General features: G+C 39.4%; 2 protein-coding genes and 1 long non-coding RNA gene across 5 annotated transcripts; all 3 read left to right on the forward strand.

The window, feature by feature from the left end:
* The first annotated feature begins 2,533 nt into the window (after positions 1–2,533).
* On the forward strand, positions 2,534–3,517 carry LOC133449326 (transcription factor HES-5-like). The gene is made up of 2 exons (XM_061728466.1): positions 2,534–2,614; positions 2,725–3,517. Exons 1-2 carry the CDS (start codon positions 2,552–2,554, stop codon positions 3,145–3,147), a joined length of 486 nt encoding a protein of 161 aa, XP_061584450.1. The 5' UTR covers positions 2,534–2,551; the 3' UTR covers positions 3,148–3,517.
* Positions 3,518–5,531: 2,014 nt separating this feature from the next.
* LOC133449327 (uncharacterized) lies at positions 5,532–8,208 on the forward strand. Of its 3 annotated transcripts, none has more exons than XR_009783026.1 (5): positions 5,532–5,633; positions 5,891–5,925; positions 7,146–7,353; positions 7,499–7,577; positions 7,661–8,208. It is a non-coding gene; the product is annotated as an uncharacterized LOC133449327 (long non-coding RNA). The 3 variants fall into 3 exon arrangements; XR_009783027.1 differs by having other exon boundaries at positions 7,664–8,208; XR_009783025.1 differs by having other exon boundaries at positions 7,499–8,208.
* A 3,124-nt stretch (positions 8,209–11,332) lies between these two features.
* LOC133448438 (tubulin alpha-1B chain-like) lies at positions 11,333–12,589 on the forward strand. Its single transcript, XM_061726966.1, has 2 exons — positions 11,333–11,465; positions 11,535–12,589. Exon 2 carries the CDS (start codon positions 11,619–11,621, stop codon positions 12,513–12,515), a length of 897 nt encoding a protein of 298 aa, XP_061582950.1. The 5' UTR covers positions 11,333–11,465; positions 11,535–11,618; the 3' UTR covers positions 12,516–12,589.
* Positions 12,590–19,703: the final 7,114 nt, after the last annotated feature.

Raw genomic sequence — 19,703 nt, forward strand, 5'->3', positions numbered from 1 at the left:
GGCCGTGTGCTCCGATGGATCCTCAGCTTACGTCACCAACCATCTGGAGGAAAACTATATGACGATGCTGCCTTCAGAGGTTAAAAAAGAATCACATATTTATTTATTTTCTCCTGTAGCTTCTTATCGGCTCCATAAAATCTGCATCACTTGTGAATTCCAGTAATTTTACTGCTTCCAGAATTCCAGTTTTTGTTTGCAGACAGTTAAATAACTTCTTGAATGCAGCTTTCTTCTCCCCAGAAGAGTCAGATATCATGTTTGGTCATGAGAGGGAAGTTGCAGCAGCTGCTTGTTGAAGTGTGCCAGCTCCCTCCGGACAATAGTTTGACTGCAGGTGTTGTTAAAGATGCAGATTAGCTTGAACTTTGACTCTCCTCTTCAAAACTTTCCGACACCCTTTCACACACGATCTTAAATCAGCTCAGTGAGCATGAGTTTGCTTTTTCCCGCTAAAAAAATCTTGGCTTTTTTCTCAGATAAAACAATCTCAAGATTTATTTTGCAAAGTGTCAAAAGAGTTACTTGAGTTTTCATTTATTTGGAGAGGTTATCGTTAAATAGATGGTGAGTAAACTCTTATTTTAATTACTTTTTTTTATTAAATGTAAGTGGAATTTTGACAACTTGTCTCACAGGTCTTTATTGTGGCAAAACCTGATCATAAAAAAAATTATTATTCGTATTTCAACATTTGCTGGTTTCGTGTGTAACCTCGGTTCACTTCTTACACGTCGCTCTTTAACGAGTCGTGACAGTTTATCTAATGTGACGTATGATGAGGCACACTTCTGCTCCTGCAGGGGAGGACGGAGTGTGGGAGGACGGACTGTGGGAAACCAAAGGCGCGTCCGTCTCAGAGCTCCTGGGGACAATAGATCTGACCTCTGACCCCAAGAGACGCAGCTAACTGCAGGAATTTAGGAGCATAATGTTTGTGATTGTAAAATTGATGTTATTTCTCATATAATAGGAAAAAAAATCCTTATGTGATTTTCTGTCTGGCAGTAGAATCATTAAAATGATTAAAACTGAAACTAATAGTGAAAAATAATCGTATTAACTAAAATAAAAATAAAGATTTTTATAAAACTAAAATCAACAATGGAAAAATAACTGAAATGACATGGAATTGGATGCAAATTTTTTATTTTGTGCCTTGTTTTTTTTAAGTTGGCAGTTTATTTTTCTAATAACTAATTATATTTTCTAATTCTAATCACTCAAAATGAAGAATATAGGATCTCTGTTCTGTATGCCACTGTTGGTAGGATTCTTTCATCCTAGATTATCTGTAAATCAACACCTCAAAAACTAGAACTGAACTAAAACTAATAAAGCACTTGTTAAACCAACGAAAACTAAACTGAAATAAACAAACAAACTGTAATAAATGAAAATTCAACCTATAAAAAAAAAAATCATAACTACTATAACTCTGGCACGTTAAAAAGTTCATATATTTTTTTGTTAATCTAATGTACAGTTATGGATTACAGCATTTTGAAGCTGAAGAAAGGGTCAACTTCCCAAAAATTATACATGAGAGACATGAGAGATTTATCAGGTTTTAGATATTATAAATGGTACAGAGGTTAGACAGTATTTACAACATTGTCACGCTGAAACTTGATAAGAGCTGAACTGACAGAAGTAAGCAGACATATTCTGACTTTCACACTGCAACAACTGCTCTTAGTAATAAGCCTAATATTCCTAAATCTTGGAAAATAGTCTTGTATCAAGCTAAAATAACCATCAGTGGAGTAGGAATGATTTGCTCCTTAAAACTATCAAAATAGTGTAGCCATTAGACAATTTAAGACTTCTTTTATGGAACAAGGCTTTTTGAAGTGTGTTGAAATCCTGAAAATGTCCACATGCATCAGGAGACACACGTCAAAATCAACTAATGTGGGAACGTTTTCTACGAGAGTATCACATGACTGCGGTTGTGAACCCCCACCAGAGGGATTTGGCACGTGTCAAACCACAAGTGCCTCAATGTCCCACCCTCTAGTCTACGTTTGACATTTCACATCTGCTGTTAGCTGGAAAAACCTGTCATATCTTATTAGGACAAATCTTCAAACCATATTAGGTTCATTTCTATCAGACTAAATGTTCTGGGTTAAGAGAAGCGTTAAACAGAACATTTTCAAAACAAACAACAAACAAAAACTGCTAATAAAAGTTCATTTTGTCATATGCAGTGACGCGCCATTCGCCATCATGTGATTAAATGGCGTGTGCTCAGTGAGACTCATTAATTCAAGCAACAAATAACAGATCTGCTTCTTCTCAAAGTCACACTAAAGACTCGTCCAGCTGTTCCCCTGAGACGTCATGATTGTCCCTGATTTCTATGACCGGTGGACATGTGGCAGGCCAGGCCTCCATTCTCTCTGGTCCTGCACTCTGATTGGTTCAAACTGTGGGAAACCTCAACCACACCGAGACCCACACATTCATATGGAGATGTGGGACTATAAATAGGAGGGATGAAGCCAGCAGAGATCAGATTAGACTTCTACCACGCAGAGATCCAACCATGGCACCTACAATCACTGCAGCAACGACCAACTTTCAGGATCATTTGACTCTGACACACAAGGTAAATATGAGAAGCTTTGAAAGACAGTTGTTGTTAAGACAGCTCTGTATTTCTAACCACTTGTGTGTTCTTGAACCTGTTAATTGATGATATTTTTCTTTCTCTTGCAGCTCAGAAAGCCTCTGGTGGAGAAGCTTCGCAGAGAGAGAATCAACAGCAGCATCGAGCAGCTCAAGTCTCTGCTGGGTCCAGAGATCCTCAAACAGCAGCCAGACTCCAAGATAGAGAAAGCAGACATCCTGGAGATGACGGTCTGCTTCCTCAGACGACTGCACCAGCAGCATCACGCTGTGGACTCAGCAGATGTTGGTCAGGGCTACTCCAGATGTGTCCAAGAGGTGGTGCACTTCCTGTCCAAGGAGGAGGTGAAGACTCAGTCCCAGAGAGGACTGCTGAGACACTTCATCCAGCTGAAATCTTCCTCTGAGAAGAACCTGAGAGACGCTGACTTCTCTCCTCTGAGCTCCTCAGTCCAGAGCAGCAACAGTAAAGACAAGAGTCCAGTCAACAGCGCCCCCTGGAGGCCGTGGTAGACTCCTGCAGACTGGAGTTACAACCAGACAACCTGAGGAGACCATATTGGTCGTTGATCATTGACTTGAAGTCCTTTTAGAAGTCCTTCATCTGTATGAACGGAAGGTCTTATTTTGGGATTTTTAGAAGAATTCTCACCTCTGTTTCCACAGATGTTGTTCTTTTGTTTTGTTTTTTTGTTTTTTTTTCTATTGAAAAGAAAAGATCTTTGTTTTAAAAAAGAAAATGTGTTGTCAAAGAAATTGTTAAGACCATACTGGTCAAGTGATATCAGAACTGAGTTCTAAAAATATCTGTTTTCATTCTGGAAAGTTGTTGGTTTTGTGTTTATTCACAGTTTCAGGAACAAAATACAAAACAAACTTAATTTTCTTTCATTTTTAGAAAGACATGCATCATTTTAAAGTTTATATTAAATCAAAATGAAGTCAAACAATATTCTTACAAGTAAAACTAGATTGTTATAAGATGTAATGAAGGATTTCTGTTCCTTTATCAAATTGAAATTGATCCTTTTAAATATCAATTTAATGGAGTTTTGCCGTATTGATTCAATTTGAATCATTTTTGTCATTTTAATTTTTTCATTATTGATCTTTATTCAGATCTTAACATAGATTATTCCTAAGGAGAGCTTATGAACATGGTCCTGTCTGGACTGTATAAAAAATGAACTTTATAAGTTATAATGACTTCACTTGTTGTGAAGCTGCTCCCATCACTTTGTGATGATCTTGACCCGATCCTGGAACGGTTCGTTCCAGGATCAGTGTTTTCTTTGCTTTTCTTATAAAGTGCCATTTATAATCTTTATGAAATATGTTTCATTTAAACCAGGATGATGTTTCATCCCTCAATGTTTTTGTCTTTTGTAAAGATGATTTTCCCTCTGCTCTTTGTGAGTTAAATGTCTTGGAGATTTTACCAAGTTTCTGTTGTGATGCGTCATCACACGTTTGTGACTCCAATTGGAGTTTTCTTTGTCTTGAGTTGTTTTCAAATAAAATGAAATTCTAACTCAACTATATTTGTGTTTACGTTTTTACTCTTAATACACAGCAAAACTGCAGCAGTGAAGGAAAGATTATTAATAATACATGTTTTGCCTTTTCTGACACTGATATTATATTCAATCTTGTTTTTCTGCACAGTTCAAACCAGGTACTTTGTTCTGCTTTCATGTATTTTTTGTTAATAAAATTATATTGACCATTTATGTGGACTAAAATAGTTCAAATAAATCTAAAACACTTGCATTTACTTTTAAATGCATAGTTACAATGGATGTTGGTCATTTGCACTGACAGCAGCTGTGATGATGTCACCAACCGCCTTTAAGGAAACAATGTGGTCGGCTCCCTACCCTAAACTTTTCATCAATTAAAACTGACAGATAAACCAGCAGATAAATAATATACTTATACTTCATTTATGAGCCTGTTGATAAAACAAAATCAACAAAACACACATGGAGAGCCATCTCCCCATGAAAAAACACTTGTGAACTCTCCCTTCATCAACTTTGCGCGTATGTCACGCTTTACACTAAAACAAAATACCAAACATGTGAGTTAGACGTAAGTGAGGTATTTTTAGTCTGCAGTGACCTCTGTGGGTGACACACCGAGACCTTAAGTACCTTATTTAAACACATGAATAAGATGGACCAATAGAAATAAACCACAGAGATGCTGAACAGTAAGGATGAATCTCTCTGCTGGACATGACAGTGTGAACCAGTCCCCAGCATTCATACCTTTGAAATAGTGACCAGAACCTTTAATTTTGTTTAACGATAAGAAGAAACATTTTTTTCCGCGTCGACTGCACCGTCACATTAGCTTCCGGAAACGGAGTAAAACATTTTTATGACTAAGTTCGAGAAAAAAGGATGTATAAATATTCTCAGATATATACCACATATTTTAATATGTAAAATTAGGAAATCTGATAATTTATGTATCAAGGAATATTTTTAACCACAAAATACATTTGTAGGTATTTTATTTTGAAGCCTGTAACCGGAAGTGTGTTTAGTTGTAAAACTAGACTTAACTGTTAAACTGTTAAACGGCAACAACTTAAAACGAAAGATATTATAAATCAACAATGTGGCTCTTTGTTTCATGCTGCAGCAACCAGGGAACTACGAAGCTGTTTGTTAGACGCAGTGTAAATGTAACTAACTATAACGTAACTAACGTGTAACTAACGTAATGCAATTAACGGCCGTTTCTCAATATGCGTTCTTGTCCGTTCTTGTGTTCTTGTGTCCTTGTGAAACGTCATCAGTCGCCGCCCAAGTACTGTCCCAATACACAAGTTCGCATTTCGCCAAGAACGGATAAAATTCCCGGAAGTGTTCTTGACACGCCCCTTTTACCGAGGATGCATCGCTCGGTAACTTGTGTGAACTTCTCAACACAAGTATCCCAGAATGCATTTCGGCAGTCGGCGAACAGCGGGGAACCGGCGGACAAAAGCTGTAAGTTGTTTACAATTTTCGTATCCTATTTCATTACTAAATTCACTTCTGAATTCACTGTACGCTATAAATCAACTGTGTAGATTTCAAATATCGGCAGTTTTACTAAAATTGATGGCGATTGAAACCTTTGCTCCTACATTTTGGGAGATGAGAAGCTCCATAAAGGGGCTCTCCTGCCGGCAGCGCCTGCGGGGCGAGCTCGCTCTCCAGTCGGCCAGTCCAACGCTCTCACACCCGTCTGCTTTTCCCCACAGTTACATGATGGCAGAAGGCAGGCAGACCCACAACTGTAAGATATTTTTTTATAACTATTCGTAACACTGTTATTCTGTCATTACATTGATTTCTGAGAAAATGTAACTTTAAGTAACGTTAGTTGCAGAACTCGAGTCGTAAAAAAAAAAATCAGGGGGGATGGTGGATTTTATGAAAATTTGTGCTGATTACAAATAATATAATATATTACAAATAATAGACCAAAACAGCTGCAGAAATACTGCAGGAATGACATAGCAACAGTTAAATGCAGCCTTCTGTAAGCTTTAAATATCCACTGGGCTTACATCAAAACACAAAAATAAAAAACACTTTTCTGAACTTATCAATATGACTCTGTCCTTCACAGGATAAGTAAAATGGATCACTGCAAAAACTCAAAATCTTAACAAGAATATTTGTCTTATTTCTAGTTAAAATGTCTCATTTTAGTAAAAAAATCTCATTACACTTAAAACAAGACTCATCACTGGAAAAAAACAACAGTTTTCACCTGTTTCAAGTAGATTTTCACTTGAAATAAGTAGAAAAATCTGCCAGTGGAACAAGATTGTTTTGCTGTAATAAGAAGATAAATCGTGTCCCACTGGCAGATTTTTCTACTTATTTTAAGGGAAAATTTACTTAAAACAGGTGAAAATTGTCAAATAAGTTATTTTTCTGGTGATGACTCTAAATGTTGAAATAGCAGTAAAACCACATTCATTGATGAAATGACAAGGAAAGGGGGGATGATTATGACTGTTTTTATTTCAGGGGGGGATGCCATCCTCCCTCAACTCGAGTACTGGTTAGTTGTACTCGGCCTAGGGTTATAGTTAACTTCAGGTGAGGCGTCAAAGCTTATAATGGTGGTCAGAGCAAAGAATTCTTCTGAAAATGACATCTGTTACATAGAACACTTTTTGACTTAACTTGGAGACAGACATTCAATTTGGCATGATTCTTTATAACTAAAATAGCTGGTGATTATTAGAGGCATTTTTTCAATTTTCATTGCCATTGTATGAGATATGTAAAAAATAAATAAAAGTTAGTCGCCATATAATAATAATTTTTCATTAATCAACAAAACAAATTGATAACTTTTCATCATAGATAATTCAGCTAATATAATGATTATAATAATGATTGTAATAACTAATTTAACAGTGTTCATTGGACATTTAACTATATGCACAATATTTTTGAATTAGTCAACAAAACAATATTTATAACAATTTAACATCACAGGTCCTGGATGTCTCCTGTCAGCAGACAGAGATTGTGCAGGATGCAGCAATCACTTTGGGGGCAAATAGAGGCCGGATCTCCAAAGCCCAGAGGAAGATGGCTCTCCAGCGGGTTTTGAGCATCCCGAAGGTTCCGCTCAATCACGTTCCTGGCCTTGGCATGGTGCCTGTTGAATCTGCTTCAACTTGGCCTGTTGATTAAAATACAGGTAACATAAAATACATGTAGGGTTTCAAATGGATAGATAGAAACTTCAGTGATCCCGAGGGAAATCCAGGAATGCAAATGCAAAGTAACAACTGTAATAAATAATATTGTAATATTTATTCTGTGTTTTTTCTTACTTGCTACAGGATGGTGGTATGGGGTCATGAGGGTCACAGGATGCTGCAGGCAAGGGTAGCCCTGTCTCCAAGGAGGAAGCAGCAGCTGGTGGGTAGAGGGACTCCTTCTACAACTCCTTCACACCGAAGGGAAGAGCTTGCGGTTCAAACAGCACTTCTTTTGTGGTTCAGCAGGTGGGAGGATTCTGACATGGCACCATCTATGCCACCAGCCGCACAGTGGAGCCCCCACCTCCTCCATCTCTCCTGCCCCACCTCTTCCATCTATCCTGGCTTGGGGAAATGGATGGCCATCATCTCCTCCACTACACTGTGGACTATCCTGCCAACTGTGGCTCTGGGTATGGTGAAGATGTCTGCTGACACTCTGTAGGAGGTGCCTTCATGCCAGCCAGTACAGACAGACAGCCACCTCCATGTCATGGCACAATCCATGTGGCTGTTGCCGAGGCAACATCTGGACCAGCACGTTGATGGATCTCTGGAGTCTAAAATCTGGTTTCAGGTCGGCCTCAGAGAAGAACGTGCAGAGGATCGGCACATGGTTGTTTATTTGCACGTACCTCCTAGGATTTTGATCCTGTTTAAAAAAAAAAAAAAGAAATGTATATATTTAATATCTATTCCACTTATTTATTAATTATCAATTAACATCCCAATATTCATTTATTTTTATCTTTAACTGTTTACTGTGTTTGTTCATGATTATTTCACCTACAGTAGATGTATTTAATATTATGTAATGTATATGTCTCATTAAACGTTATGTATCATGTATTCCTATTGTTTCTATTATAAAAATGTCTGTTCCAACTGCTCTGGTTATTTATATTTCATTTAAAAATATGTACAGATGTATAAAGACAAATATTTTAGTCCAGACACATTTGCAGATAAAACCAATCTGATATCTTAAGTTATCTTTATAAGATAATAACTTACATAGCCAGAGACAAAGGCTAATATTTCACGATTTCACCATAGGGTGGTGCTGGGGCATCAACACTATCAAATGTCAGATGTCAAGTTGGATTGAAGGTTGGAAATGTATGAATGAAAGGGTTGGATTTAAAGCATCACTATTACACAGTTCGGGGAGGATCCTGTTAATCATGTTTCATACCTTAATATTTCTAAAGTGTATCATAATCATTTCGTTAACTTTAATAATCATGGAAAACAAAGTGCTGCTTTAGGGAAACTTTGTGAGATAACTTACAAAGCCAGAGACGCTAGGATAGCGCAACGTATTCCTCCTGGCTCTTCTCAGCTCCAGACTCCTCCTCAGATCAGCAGCCTCCTCTTCTGCTCCCAGTAAAGCTGCCGACGGCGACGATAGCTGATATGGCTGCCGGTCCATATTTGCCAACAATGCAATTCCATTTGCTCTCTTAAATACTATTAAATAACGCGATCCACAAACAATAACCTTTACCGGGTTTTTTCCCCCCCGCCGTTGCGTCGTGATGTACAGAAAATTCTTGGCTCGTGAGACTTAAAAGCACTTAAACTAAACAAATTAGAATAAATAACATGTACTATTAAAGGATATTGTTGCTGCTTTAATAACAATAGGCATAACATTGTTAGTATACACTTGTGGCAGCCTACATCAGCGCATCAGAGTATTGTATATTGACTGTTTTATTTATTTATATATATATATATATATATATATATATATATATATATATATATATGTATGTGCGTGTGTGTGTATATATATATTATATATAATGTGTACATATCGCAAAACCAACTATTTTGGTTGATAAAGCCCAGGAGGCTGCGTCGGGTATTGCGCAATACCAGCAAGAACGCATCGTCTCAAACTGTTCGTGTGCTCGTGTTCTTGCGAGTTCATTCTTCCAAGAACGACTTGCAAGAACGTACTCTCCAAGAACACAAGTCTATACTTGTGTTCTTGGACATTGAGAAAGGCCCACAGTGACCAATCAGGTGAAAGAACGAACTTCCGGTTGTTGGCGAGTATAAATATCTCCGCCGTTATTATTATAGATCCATGATCTCCGCCCAACGGTTCCAGTCACAGTTGCCATAGAGACGCTTTAACGTCTGTCTGCGTAGCGAAACTTTTATCTACTTGCCTTTTTTCCACCTTAATCAGCAAACATGGTAAGTGTTTCTTAATTGTCAGGTTTATTTCGATTCAAAAGTTGAAACTTTCTCACCTTGTGTCAATTTCTTTGTTAAAATCCGTCATCAATTTTTCTTTGACATTGAGTCTGATAACGTAATGTAAAATTAAATTCCTCTGCTGTTAAACAGGGTTCGTGTTTGATACAGAGATGCTTTTCTTTTCATGTATATGTGTATTTTTTTAAATCAACACCCAAAAGGCCGAAGCCTAAATTTCAGTTTAGTCATGAGAACTTTCCTACAGAAATGTATTACATTCACTTGAGAAAAAACAAATTGCTCTGTTTTTCTGAATTAACGATATAACATTTTAATGGGAAAAAAAATCTGCTGTTTTTCCTCACTCGGCGAGACGCCTTCAAAATAAAAGCACTAAATATCTGTCTGCTTAATACATAACAAATAAAAGCCTGGCTTTAAAGAACGTTAATGAGAAAACATAAAACACATTTATAGAAATACTCTACTCATTTTAAAGGCCGTTTACATTATTAACTCCTTAACGTTCTTTAAAGCCAGGCTTTTATTTTATTATGTATTAAGCAGACAGCTATTTAGTGCTTTTATTTTGAAGGCGTCTCGCCGAGACCTTGTAAAGTGAAGCCTAACTGACACAAAAAGCACCTGCTGATAAAATGGGAACAAGGTTTGTTTTGTTTGCTACTCCAGCAGATCAGAATGGGCTTTCCGTCTGAACATCCGCAAAGTCCTGAGGTTTCTGCGCAAAGTCGACAAACTAATAACAATACCATCGAAATAACTTAAAGACAAGAGTATCTCCTAATGTTTCAAACCAAAATAAAACTGGATTAAACTGGACAGGAACATGTTTGCTTCCATGAAATCGAGCTCTCAAGTGAATGAAGCTTCTTGCAAGTTTTGAGGAAAAACAGAGCAGATTTATTTTTTAATTAAAATGTTATATTGTTAATTCAGAAAAACGGCAATTTTTTTTAATTTATTTTTAATTTTATTATTTTTTATATATGTGTGTGTGTGTGTGTATAATTTTTTTAGTTATTAAATTTTTTTGCGTATAATCTTTTAATTTTATATAATGTATGTATATTTTTTCTTTTTATAGTTATTTAAATTTTTTGCGTATAATCTTTCAGTCTAAAGTGTTTCTCTTGTCTTCTGCTGAAATTCCCAGCGTGAGTGTATCTCGGTGCACGTGGGCCAGGCCGGTGTTCAGATTGGAAATGCATGCTGGGAGCTTTACTGCCTGGAGCACGGCATCCAGCCCGACGGACAGACCCGAAGTGACAAGACAGTCGGCGGAGGAGACGACTCCTTCAACACCTTCTTCAGTGAAACTGGAGCTGGAAAACACGTGCCGAGAGCCGTCTTTGTGGACCTGGAGCCCACCGTCATCGGTGATGATCAGTTCTGCTGCTTTTCAGTCTGAGCAGATCACATTTTAATGATTTGAAACTGCTGACCAGGGGTGAAAGTAGGATAAAGTTCTTGTAGGAACTAACCCCTCCCCACGGGCCCAACCTCAGACACAAATTCAATTTTACAATTTTAAAATGACTATTATGAATTAATACACAGTGCATAACTTATTGGAAAACATTTACAGAACAGAACAGAATTATTGTGTGTGTGTGTTCTGAGACAGTAAAGTTTAACATTTTCAGGCCTTTGTCCCCCCTCTCTTTCAGATGAGGTGCGGTCGGGGACCTACCGTCAGCTGTTCCACCCCGAGCAGCTGATCACTGGCAAGGAGGATGCTGCCAACAACTACGCCCGCGGACACTACACCATCGGGAAAGAAATCATAGACCTGGTTCTGGACCGGATCCGGAAACTGGTGAGTTCCTCTCAAGTGGTTTTCACCTCCAAGCATCGACTGTTTCCTCACGGTTTTCTCTGTGGACAGGCGGACCAGTGCACCGGCCTGCAGGGCTTCCTGGTGTTCCACAGCTTCGGCGGGGGCACCGGCTCTGGTTTCACCTCCCTGCTGATGGAGCGTCTGTCCGTGGACTATGGCAAGAAGTCCAAGCTGGAGTTCTCCATCTACCCGGCCCCCCAGGTGTCCACGGCGGTGGTGGAGCCGTACAACTCCATCCTGACCACCCACACCACCCTGGAGCACTCCGACTGCTCCTTCATGGTGGACAACGAGGCCATCTACGACATCTGCCGCAGGAACCTGGACATCGAGCGTCCCACCTACACCAACCTGAACCGGCTCATCAGTCAGATCGTGTCCTCCATCACCGCCTCCCTCCGCTTCGCCGGCGCCCTCAACGTGGATCTGACGGAGTTCCAGACCAACCTGGTGCCGTATCCCCGGATCCACTTCCCTCTGGCCACCTACGCCCCCGTCATCTCGGCGGAGAAGGCCTACCACGAGCAGCTGACAGTAGCTGAGATCACCAACGCCTGCTTCGAGCCGGCCAACCAGATGGTGAAGTGCGACCCTCGCCACGGCAAGTACATGGCCTGCTGCCTGCTGTACCGCGGAGACGTGGTGCCCAAAGACGTCAACGCCGCCATAGCAACCATCAAAACCAAGCGCAGCATCCAGTTCGTGGACTGGTGCCCCACCGGCTTCAAGGTGGGCATCAACTACCAGCCCCCCACCGTGGTTCCCGGGGGAGACCTGGCCAAGGTGCAGAGGGCTTTGTGCATGCTGAGCAACACCACCGCCATCGCCGAGGCCTGGGCTCGGCTCAACCACAAGTTTGACCTGATGTACGCCAAGCGGGCCTTCGTCCACTGGTACGTGGGGGAGGGGATGGAGGAGGGGGAGTTCTCCGAGGCCCGGGAGGACATGGCGGCTCTGGAGAAGGATTACGAGGAGGTGGGAGTTGACAGCGTTGATGATGGAGGAGAGGAAGAGGCAGGGGAATATTAAGACGTAAGCGGCAGCGTCGGAAAGGAGGACGAAAGAGGAGAATTAGATCCCTTGAACATCCGTCAGCCAGTTCTCAAGTTTTGTGTTCATGACGGAAATGCAGTTGATGTTTGTTTGTGTTCATGACGGAAATGCAGTTGATGTTTGTTTTATGTTCATGACGGAAATGCAGTTGATGTTTGTTTGTGTTCATGACGGAAATGCAGTTGATGTCAGTTTGTTTGAGTTTGGCATCTGAAATGTGTTAAGTGTTGAAATCTAAATTAAAGTGAATTTGTAAATGTTTCACTTTTAAGCTCAATCACGCAAGTGCTGAAATGCTACCGTTTCATAATAGCAGCTTTTAGGGGGGGGTCTGACACTTGACTCCACCCTCTCTGTAGGCTCTTAGATCAGTGTCATATTACAGTTTTTCTCAATTGGTTTGGTACATTTCTCACATCAGAATTGAAATTCTCAAAAGTTCTTGTTCAGTTTTCACATCATCATGCCATTTGTGCAGATGAAAAAGGCAGTTTCTCATTGCATTGAACAAATTGCAAATGCTTTTGTCCATCCATGCAAATGATTGTGTACAATTCTCAGTTTTTTCGTACATTATCAATTGCTTTTGTCATGCTAATCAAAATGCTTTGTTATAGGAATCTATCAAATAGTCTCTTTCCCCAAAACATTTAGGCTATAGTTCATCATATAAGTCTTCACATGCAAAATGATTTACCAAGCCATCATAACATGTCAAGCATATATACATTTCCATAAGACATTTGTCTGTAAATATGATCTAAATTGGTAAATTCCTCCCAGGTGAATCTAGACTTTCTCTAATGAAAAGAGTTGATCAACCAATGATCGACAGTTTTCTGAATGAGCTCAAGGGAGCATCTCATGAACAATCTACTGGGGAGTATATAGGTAACCAGAGCACATAGAAAGTTACAATGTCTGACAATGGAAGGACAACAGCCAAGAAGAAGGAGAGGAAGAGGGGTGAGGCTGCGTGGTGGAGGAGTAGGAAGAGGAAGAGGCAGAAGAGGCGGACACATGCGTGTTCCTGATGAAATCAGAGCAACACTTGTAGACCATGTTTTGAAATATGCCATAATATGGGACAATGTAAGCTTCCACAAGTCAAACCTAGTAAGGCAGTGGTACGCAAACCATAACAGAATGGTGATGGAGTTCTTACCACCATACTCCCCATTCCTCAACCCCATTGAGGAATTTTTCTCAGCCTGGAGGTGGAAGGTGTATGGCCGAGAGCCACACACACAAGTGACCCTTCTGGCTGCAATGGATGCAGCATGCCAAGACATTACTGCAGATTCCTGCAGAGCATGGATTAGGCATGCAAGAAGATACTATCCACGCTGCCTTGCACGGGAGGACATCAGGTGTGACGTGGATGAGAATTTGTGGCCTAACAGACAGGAACGGGAAGAAGCTGAAGATCAGGATTGAGATTAGAATTTGGGGAGTTGTTCATATTCTTTTGTTTACCTACTGTATGACCTATGTTTATATTTTTGACCTATGTTTACACTTACGTATTGTATTTCACCTTTGTTTTGTGCAGTGCTGTCTTTTTTTTTTCTTTACGGACTGCAATGTCAATGTTTGCCAATGAAGAAGTCATTCTGTAAATGTGAATCTTATCTTTTCCAATCAATCTTACACGTATACATTATATGAGGTCAAATGTACAACACTTGTCATCACACCTAAACCACATTTTACATCAACATGTCCCTTCAAAGTGCCTTCAATTGCCAACATGACTAATGAATTTGACTGTCTTATCTGTACACAATGACACAATGATTAAACATTCTGATGGCACTGACAAGTATATTGACACAAAAACTTGCTTTTGAGGGATGGACTAAGGATTTTGAGCAAGAGACTGGCTTTTGCAGGTGATCCACAGTGTTTTGCTATTTGTTCAAACTGTTTTGAGAAATGCACTTGATCTTCTGCAAATTGCAAGAATGATTGGAAAAATGTACCAAAGTGATTGAGAAAAACTGTAAACAAAACTCACTTTAGTCCCCCTTCAAAATCTGAAATCAGTTAACCTTTCACTGATTTCTGCTGCAGATCTAACTGTAACTTTCACATTGGATTAATGAAGGCAGAAATACACACTTTTGTGAAAAATTTACCATTTTATGAAGTGGGAATTTTTTTTTTTTTATTTGTGTTCACCTCGTCAGCGCAAACTCAAACTGTCCTGGAAAGGAGAACAAAGGTCAGATTAATTACACTTGGATGAACCCTCAGCAGCAGGTGATGAAGCTTTTTTTCCCCTGATGGAAGACACCAAGGATGGATTCTCAACATCTGACCCCACCAGGAGTTTGTTCCTCGTTTCATCTTTGCTCGAGTAATTAACACAGATCATCCTTTTTCTATTAAAAAGGCACAATAGTTCTGTTCCAAATCCAAGGTCAACCATAGACTAAAACTGGACAAACCCCCGGTGACGTCACTCAGGCTTTAAGAGTCCTTTTGAAGCCTGTTTTTATTTTTGTCACTGAAGGTGCAATGTTGATAGAAACTGAGATCACCAAAATCTCAGATCATCTAAAAATATCCAGGACGTGCAGACCTTTGAACCAGATCTAACAAGCCCACTTTAGCTCATTTACTGCGGATTAAATATTTAATCCAGACAAGAGTAACACACATGAACATCCTCACAATCACAAGCTGTATACAGCTTTTCCTGTGAAGCAGTCAGTGCAACAGACAAAGCACAAATATGCATGGACCAGTACTGAGTTAACTTCTCACTACAAGATTCTACACGGTACCAAAGTTGTTCATATTCATTATCACCCCAACACTGATATGTGAAGTGCAATGGAGTGTAACGTTTGACACAAAGTACTTGTTGGTGGGACCGCGCTCCTTGTAGCCCAAAGCAGATGCTCTGCAGCTGAAACTGCCACTGGGAAGCAGACAAGAGTTCTCATCATTTGCATTCAGTTTTTTTACCTTAAGACCTTCAGGTGTCGAAATGAGTGACAAACCCAAAGCATGAATTAAATCTTGTCCCATCAGAAAAAGTGGGCAATGTTTAGAAACCAAAAGGAGTGATCCATCTCAACGCACCACATGACCAGATGCAGAAACTGAATGAACAAACCGTCCACTGCTTTGGCTGCAGAGGACAATCCCCTCAACACGGAGTCTGTTGCCCCTGAATCTACTTAAAGTTATAAAGCCAATAACACCAGTAATATTTGCGGGAGCTTATGGTAAGTGGAATATGACAATGGGGAATTCACAGTTGTAGTACCTTTTTTCATCCAGGAGAGGCCGCCAGAAAGCTTTGCAAGCAGATATTCATTGTATTATCAGTGGGGGCAATGTGTGAGTCCCAGCGGAGTCTGCCAGTCCCCGCTCCTGTCTGGAAGCTCGTTCAGATATTTCTGTAGCAACACTTGAAATGAGGAGGTCTGGACAGGTTTGAACAGAGCAGATGGATACAGTGATATTAGCATCAAAGGTTAGCATGAAAAGAGTCAGCCAAACTAAAATAGCTGAGAGAGATTTACATAAGGTGAGCAGGTTCCAGTCAGCTGCCTGATCTGTTTTTCCTGCCAAATGACAACATGGTGCAGCAAAAAAATAAAATAAACAAGGCTTACAAAAAATTAATTACTGGATGACATAACAGGAGGGTTTGTCCAGTTGGGGGTTCAAACTCACCTTGGTGCCCCATCCCAGGCCTCTCGTCTCTGACGGGCTCCAGGGTCACAGGGATGTCCATCTCTTTCACAGCTGCAAGAAAAACTTGGATTAAGATATACTTGTCACCACTTTTGAAATTAAACTGGTTTAAAACAAATTTCCTGATCAGAAAACAGACAAATATGAAAACATAACCATCCAATGTGAAAATCGTTACTGCTGCAGGGACTTTAAATTAGTCATCTGTGAGATTACTTCTGATGTACAACAGGCAGTGAGTTTAAATGGAGATAACATAAAACAAGCAGATCAATGTCTAGTCTTTGCAGTAGTTTAATTCAAGAAACAGTTGTTTACTGCAAAAATCTCACTTCCTGTCTTTAACAAAGATTTACGTTCAGTGGGGAAAAAAAGTATTTAGTCAGCCACCAATTGTGAAAGTTCTCCCAATTAAAAAGATGAGAGAGGCCTGTAATTTTCATCATAGGTTCACTTCAACTATGAGACAGAATGGGGGGAAAAAATCCCAGAAATCACATTTTCTTCTTTTTTTCTTTTTACTGAATTAATTGGTAAATTCCTCAGTAAAATAAGTATTTGGTCACCTACAAACAAGCAAGATTTCTGGCTTTCACAGACCTGTAACTTCTTCTTTGAGAGGCTCCTCTGTCCTCCACTCGTTACCTGTATTAATTATACCTGTTTTAACTCGTTATGAGTATAAAAGACACCTGTCCACAACCTCAAACAGTCACAGTCCAAACTCCACTATGGCCAAGACCAAAGAGCTGTGAAAGGATGAGAGAAACTAAATTGTAGACCCGCACCAGGCTGGGAAGACTGAATCTGCAATAGGTCAGCATCAGCAGGGCATTGAAGATGAAACGTGGCTGGGTCCTTCAGCATGACAACGATCCCAAACACATCACCAGGCAACCAAGGAGTGGCTTCGTAAGAAACATTTCAAGGTCCTGGAGTGGCCTAGCCAGTCTCCAGTCTCTGCATATTCTGGCTTTCACACTGCAACAACTGCTCTAAGCATCTTGGAAAATTGTCTCCTATCAAGCAAAAATAACTGTCAGTGGGGTAGGAAAGATTTGCTTCTTGCATCCATCCATTACCTATACCTGCTTTATTCTTTGCAGGGTCACGGGGTCTGCTGGAGCCTATTCCAGCTAATTTAGGCGAGAGGCAGGGGTTCACCCTGGACAGGTCACCAGTCCATCGCAGGGCCACATTTACAGACAAGCAGACACACTCACACCTACGGGCAATTTAGAATCATCAATTAACCTACTAGGCATGTTTTTGGACTGTGGGAGGAAGCCGGAGTACCCGGAGGGAACCCACGTAAGCACGGGGAGAACATGCAAACTCCACACAGAAAGATCCTGCCAGTCCTGGGAGTCGAACCGGGGACCTTCTTGCTGTTTTTTCACAGAGGTAGTTTATTTTGTTTGTTTTGTTTTTTTTCTATTGACAACAACATCTTTGTTTTCAAAATAAAATGTGTTGTCAAAGAAATTGTAAAGACCATGTTGGTCAAGTAATATCAGAGCTGAGTTCTAAAAATATCTGTTTTTATTCTGTATGTACAGAAAGTTGTTAGTTTTGTGTTTATTCACAGTTTCAGGAACAAAATACAAAAAATAATAATTTTCTTTCATTTTAATAAAGACGTGAATCATTTTCATTTTATATTAAATCAATATTAAGTCAAACAATATTCATACATGTAAAACTAGATTGCAATGAGATGCAATGAAGGATTTTTGTTGCTTTATCAAATTTAAATGACAATTTAATGGCCTTTTTCCTGTATTGATTCAATTTGAATCATTTTTGTTATTCATTCTTGATTTTTATTCAGATCTTAAAGTCGATTACTTCTAAGGAGGTGTGTCTTGTGGGTTGGAGTTGGTGTGAGCAGAAAGTTGCTCCCAGTTTCCCAAACCCTGCCTTTGAATGATGAGGTCACAAGGAAGATAAAAGGAGCTTTTGTGACGGATGCTGGCCGTGTGCTCCGACAGAGCCTCAGCTTACGTCACCAACCATCTGGAGGAAAACTATATGACGATGCTGCCTTCAGAGGTTAAAAAAGAATCACATATTTATTTATTTTCTCCTGTAGCTTCTTATCGGCTCCATAAAATCTGCATCACTTGTGAATTCCAGTAATTTTACTGCTTCCAGAATTCCAGTTTTTGTTTGCAGACAGTTAAATAACTTCTTGAATGCAGCTTTCTTCTCCCCAGCAGAGTCAGATATCATGTTTGGTCATGAGAGGGAAGTTGCAGCAGCTGCTTGTTGAAGTGTGCCAGCTCCCTCCGGACAATAGATTGACTGCAGGTGCTGTTAAAGATGCAGATTAACTTGAACTTTGACTGTCCTCTTCAAAACTTTCCAACACCCTTTCACACACGATGTTAAATCAGCTCAGTGAGCATTAGTTTGCTTTTTTCCCGCTAAAAAATCTTGGCTTTTTTCTAAGATAAAACCATCTCAAGATTTATTTTGCAAAGTGTCAAAAGAGTTACTTGAGTTTTCATTTATTTGGAGAGGTTATCGTTAAATAGATGGTGAGAAAACTCTTATTTTAATTACTTTTTTTTCATAAATGTAAATGGAATTTTGACAACTTGTCTCACAGGTCTTTATTGTGGCAAAACCTGATCTTTAAAAAAAAATATTATTCGTATTTAACATTCGCTGGTTTCGTGTGTAACCTCAGTTCACTTCTTGCACGCCGCTCTTTAACGAGTCGTGACAGTTTATCTAATGTGACGTATGATGAGGCACACTTCTGCTCCTGCAGGGGAGGACGGAGTGTGGGAGGACGGACTGTGGGAAACCAGAGGCGCGTCCGTCTCAGAGCTCCTGGGGACAATAGATCTGACCTCTGACCCCAAGAGACGCAGCTAACTGCAGGAATTTAGGAGCATAATGTTTGTGATTGTAAAATTGATGTTATTTCTCATATAATAGGAAAAAAATACTTATGTGATTTTCTGTTTGGCAGTAGAATCATTAAAATGATTAAAACTGAAACTAATAGTGAAAAATAATCCTATTAACTAAAATAAAAATAAAGATTTTCATAAAACTAAAATCAACAATGGAAAAATAACTGAAATGAAATGGAATTGGATGCAAAATTTGTATTTTGTGCCTTGTTTTTGCAGTTTGCAGCTTATTTTTGTAATGACTAATTATATTTTCTAATTCTAATCACTCAAAACGAAGAATATAGGATCTCTGTTCTGTATGCCACTGTTGGTAGGATTCTTTCATCCTAGATTATCTGTAAATCAACACCTCAAAAACTAGAACTAAACTAAAACTAATAAAGCACTTGTTAAACCAACGAAAACTAAACTGAAATAAACAAACAAACGGTAATAAATCAAAATTCAACCTAAAGAAAAAAAAATCAAAACTACTATAACTCTGGCACGTTAAAAAGTTCATATATGTTTTTGTTAATCTAATGTA

Source organism: Cololabis saira, chromosome 8, assembly GCF_033807715.1.
Source record: "Cololabis saira isolate AMF1-May2022 chromosome 8, fColSai1.1, whole genome shotgun sequence".
NCBI lineage: Eukaryota > Metazoa > Chordata > Actinopteri > Beloniformes > Belonidae > Cololabis > Cololabis saira.